This window comes from Anopheles cruzii, chromosome 3, assembly GCF_943734635.1.
Source record: "Anopheles cruzii chromosome 3, idAnoCruzAS_RS32_06, whole genome shotgun sequence".
In the NCBI taxonomy this organism is placed as follows: Eukaryota; Metazoa; Arthropoda; class Insecta; order Diptera; family Culicidae; genus Anopheles; species Anopheles cruzii.
Window position 1 is genome coordinate 25,586,294 of NC_069145.1, and position 5,089 is coordinate 25,591,382.

The window sequence follows — 5,089 nt, forward strand, 5'->3', positions numbered from 1 at the left end:
TGCCAAACAACCGCCAAGACTCCGCCCGCTACGCGCGGGAGTGCATCCAGTGCCAGCGATCCAAGATTACGAGGCACACGAAGTCGCCTCTGCAGCGTTTCCCCTTGACGACAGGACGTTTTCGCCATATCAACATCGACCTGGTGGGGCCATTACCGCCCAGCAATAGCCACCGATACTGTCTGACGATCATAGACAGATTTACCAGGTGGCCGGAGGCGATCCCTCTGCCCGACATGACAGCGCCAGTCGTCGCCCAGGCGCTTGTAACAAATTGGATCGCACGTTTCGGGGTGCCGCAGAACATAACGACGGACCAAGGGCGCCAATTCGAGTCGAGGCTATTCAACGAGCTCCTCAAAATAGTGGGCGCGGCTCACCTGCGGACGACAGCCTACCACCCTCAGAGCAACGGGCTCATCGAGCGCTGGCATCGAACCTTGAAGGCAGCGATCATGTACCGCGACCCCCAACACTGGACTGAGCACCTGCCGATGATCCTGCTCGGGCTGCGGACGGCCTACAAGGACGGCTTAAAAGCGGCCCCCGCGGAGCTAGTGTATGGGACCACCCTGACGATCCCATCGGAATTTGTCGCGGAACCAACGAATGCCTCCAGCGACCCCCCCTCCGAGTTCCTCAGCGAGCTCCGGAAGGCCATGAAACGAGTACGGGCGCGCGACACGGACTGGCACGGCCGCCAACAAGTGTTCGTCCACGAGGACCTCGAGAACGCCAAGCGGGTGTTCGTGCGGGACGATTCCGTACGACCATCGCTAACCCCGCCGTATCGCGGCTCGTATGCAGTACTGCGACGCCAGGCCAAATACTACACCGTGGACTTGAATGGCACCCCGACGAGCATATCAATCGACCGTTTGAAGCCGGCCTACCAAGCGGGTATCCACGAGAAGACGGCAACGACAACCGGGCCAGCCGCCAGGAGGAAGGGGAGAGCGGCAAGCTAAAACAAACCGTAACATCGCGACAAGAAAAACAATAACACACCCTAGCTGGAAGAACCGTTACGAGATGGGTCAGCGAACGCGCCAACTGCGAACGAGACCTTGCCAGGCCCTTGGAAGCTCGGACCCGGAAAACCACACTAAGGGCAAAGTTGAGAAAACATTGGAGAAAGCGTGAGAGAATAGGATAGCATAAATGAAGCATGCGTGTACTGAGGAGGGGAGGCGACCAAAAATCTCTGTGAGATATATATATGTAATAAAGTCGACGGAACGTCGTCGGGTGCTGATTGTTAAGTTGAAACCTTCGACGAGTAACATCATTTAAGTCTTAGGTTCGTCAGTCCGCCCGATCGTGAAAAGAAGTAAGTGTTTTCCACATTGGAGAGTTTTGCAGGATCCTTAGACCGCCGTGCACCCATACACACACAGCTTCAATCGGCATATCGGAAGATTGTACGATGCTTTGTGCATCTTCACCGGCTCGTCGCTCCACCAGCCACTATCCACCAGCCCCAACAGTGGTGCAGATGATCCTCGCTGGTAGACCTCTTCCACCGTGCGGCCGTTTGCTGACAACCCAGACGCAGGAATGATCGACCGATGATGCCATTTTTCCCGTTTGCCATCGCCATCCGTAGTGCGTTGCTCACGAGTATGTTGCGGTAAAAGTGACGAGGTTGCGGAAAGTTGCAAGTTGCAGTTGCGGTGGGTGAAAATGAACATTCGAGCGGAGTTTTGGAATGTTTGGAAGTGAAATTTCATTTCGTTCATTTCAAATTTCGTGCGGTGCAAATTTCATGGTCCACGATGGACAAGCCGGCGGAAACAGCGAACCCGGAAACCCTGAAACCCGGAGTAGGAGAAGCGCATCGCCCCAACCGGCAGGTAGAAGAAAACTAGAAAATGGTGTAATGTTTACAAATAAGTGCACTATGGTTAAAAAGTAATACGCGTGACCTGTCTGCGTGACTTCCTGTCTGGGTGACCTGCTGTCTGCGTGACTTCCTGTCTGCGTGACTTCCTGTCTGCGTGACTTCCTGTCTGGGTGACTTCTTGTCTGCGTGACTTCCTGTCTGCGTGACTTCCTGTCTGCGTGACTTCTTGTCTGCGTGACTTCCTGTCTGCGTGACTTCCTGTCTGCGTGACTTCCTGTCTGCGTGACTTCCTGTCTGCGTGACTTCCTGTCTGCGTGACTTCCTGTGTGTGTGACTTCCTGTCTGCGTGACTTCCTGTCTGCGTGACTTCCTGTCTGCGTGACTTCCTGTCTTGGTGACTTGCTGTCTTACTGTCTTGGTGTCTTCCTGTCTTGGTGTCTTGCTGTCTTGCTGTCTTGCTGTCTTGCTGTCTTGCTGTCTTGCTGTCTTGCTGTCTTGCTGTCTTGCTGTCTTGGTGTCTTCCTGTCTTACTGCCTTGGTGTCTTGCTGTCTTGCTGTCTTGGTGTCTTCCTGTCTTGGTGTCTTGCTGTCTTGCTGTCTTGCTGTCTTGGTGTCTTCCTGTCTTACTGCCTTGGTGTCTTCCTGCTGCTGGCCAGCTCGACAACCGGAAAAGATATCGCCGAAAATTACCCGTTCTGGCCGGCACGTGCACTTCCCCCGACGTTTCCGCTAGCCCGGTTTTTCGGCTAGAAAGGGAGTAGTGTAGCGACCCGACTCAACCCTGTGCCTGCGCATGGGGTTGAGTCAACCCTGCTCAGGCGCGGCTGTCTGGGCAGGTGCGCGAGTGTGTGGGTGCCGGCACGCGGCTGGCACTGACAGCATTCATGGTAGATAAAAGAGCGTGCACGCGGCCGCTCAGGCTCTTTCTTCTCATCGTCGATCAAGTGATACAGCGTGATAAATTGTGATACAGCGTAATAAATTAGGTGTCTTACACCATCAAAATAGACTCCTAAGCGTTGAACTTTCAGGGGTTTTTGCTACAGAAAGGCCGCGATTTATATAAATTTGTGAGCAAATAGATGTATGTTTTTGTATGAAGTGAGTTTTTAGTATCGGTTCCTGTTGAAGCATGGCGCGCAGTACTTGTGAAAAGTGCGTTTTCTTTAGTTTAATTACAGTAGTCCTAGATCAAAAGTGGTTCTCTGTGTGTGTGTGTTGGTTCAATTTGCTGGCAATTTTGACGGAGTCCTAAAATGGGCACGTGGCGAAACTGTACGTGATGGACGGCGTGCTCCAGGTTGATGAAAACCATGTTTACTGAACTGCATTATGTGAAGCCCCAAAGTCAGAGAGTTTAGTAAACACCTTGGAATGCGCGGCACATTGTTAGTCGAAACGTTATCAGGAAATATAAAACTATCCTGCTGTAGCATATCTGCTAAACAGCGTAATCATGTATTGTATTGTAATTAGATGCAGAACAAAAACCAACCGCCAAACCCCTAAACTATTCAAATTGTCAAACGCCAAAACATTTGAAACCGTTATACAACATCAAACGTCAAAACCAGAAAACTGTCAGAAAATATCAAAGCGCCAAAATGTCCGAAAATAGCAAGGCGCCAAAATGTAATTATCACTGTGGTCGTGAGCTAATTTTCTGCCGCCAAAAACCATGAGTTCTAAAACGCTAATGAGTTACCAAAAATGGGTATAAATAAAGAGCCGATCGCCAACAGAAATTCAGTCTGAAGGCGGAGATGAGACTGACAACTTTGTTGAGTTTAAGATATCTCCTCCTTTGCTCCGGAATACGGAAGTGCTCTGTCCCCCCTCCAGGGTAAGGCTTGCACTCTCCCAACGATAAGTACCGTGTAGAGGTAAAACACTCTAAGTGTTTTCCTCACGGCTGTCCGGTCAGCTTCATCGTCCAGCCAAGAAGTGCACCCAGTATAGCACACACAGGGACTGTGCGCACCAGCGACTTGCGTCGACAAGAGTAATCGTAGCACGCACAAGGACCGTGCGCACCAGAATCTTCCAGCGACTTGCGTCGACGTGTGCAATCGATGCACACACACACCGAGGACGCGGACTCCGGTACCGCGCCAACCGGCAGCTGGAACGCTCGACGCTCGTTCACATTCGAACCAGTCCACAACGTGCCGACGCCAACCTCGACAAAGTTGGACACGCTCGCCACCAACGCACGCCACCAGCGAGTGTGTTTTCTTCACGCGGTATGCCCCAACCTCGGGCCATTAGAATAGGCGTCAGCCGACGTACATTATAGGGCCCGCCTAGCCATCATACATTATATGGCGACGTACATTTTATACTGCTGTTGGAGCGATTGTGGTAAAGTGATAAGCGAATTAAGCGACGACATGCTGTATTTAAACTCTGATCGTCCACCGATCAGCCAGGTGATCGAATAAAAGTAGGCCAGTGTCACGAAAGCCTAAGCCCTAAGAATGACGAAATGAGGTAACGCGTGTCGACGCATGAAATCCGTTGAGTTTATAATGACAAACACTTGAGTAGGGATCTTTGGACTGCGTACGTCGCGGAATCGACAGATTTAGTATAAATACGAACCCCGAATAAAAACAGGTGTGCAACGCTACGTTCGTGGCAGTTCCGTGGCAGTACCGACACGAACAGCTCAGAGTAGTCAGTGTTTTTGTTGCGGACGGATCGACGTCGAGCGCGCGAAAGAAGCAGAACGCGCGAGAACTCGCTATTTACGCCGCGGCGAGTGATCCGTCTGCGCATCGAGTAGGCGACAGGGCGGCGCCACTCAGCGATCGGGCGCCACTCAGCGATCGGTGCCACTCAGGGATCGGGGCGTTGTCACTCAGGGATCGGGGCGTTGTCACTCAGGGATCGAGGCGTCGTCACTGAGGGGTAACGCCGAGAACGGGATGAGGTATAAAAGGAGCTCCTCAGTGACGCTTAGGGCATTCGCGTTTAACAGCTCTCATCTGCGCATTTCAGCTCGTATCAAACCCATCGTATATCGTGTTAATCCATCGTGTTTTGTTGCAAACATCGTGAAATATCGTTTAAAAATCATCATCCGTTCTTCTATCTCTTTATTAAGAAATGGAATCCAAAATGCGACGGTCAGCGCGCCTGGCGTCCCGAAAGCAGCGAAAGGAAGCTCCAGAAGCTTTGTCGATCGCTAGCGAGTCGGAAACGGAATGCCCAGACCCCGAAGCCGGTCCAAACGGCGCCGATATG

The 5,089-nt window shown here is 51.9% G+C and overlaps 1 protein-coding gene across 1 annotated transcript; it reads left to right on the plus strand.

Annotated features, from left to right (window-relative positions):
- The first annotated feature begins 236 nt into the window (after positions 1–236).
- On the plus strand, positions 237–968 carry LOC128270116 (uncharacterized). Its single transcript, XM_053007521.1, has one exon. The coding sequence runs from the start codon at positions 237–239 to the stop codon at positions 966–968; it is 732 nt and encodes a 243-aa protein (XP_052863481.1).
- Positions 969–5,089: the final 4,121 nt, after the last annotated feature.

Bases quoted from the DNA above. Each gene is read 5' to 3' on its own strand.
- LOC128270116 (XM_053007521.1), top strand. From the start codon at position 237: ATGACAGCGCCAGTCGTCGCCCAGGCGCTTGTAACAAATTGGATCGCA.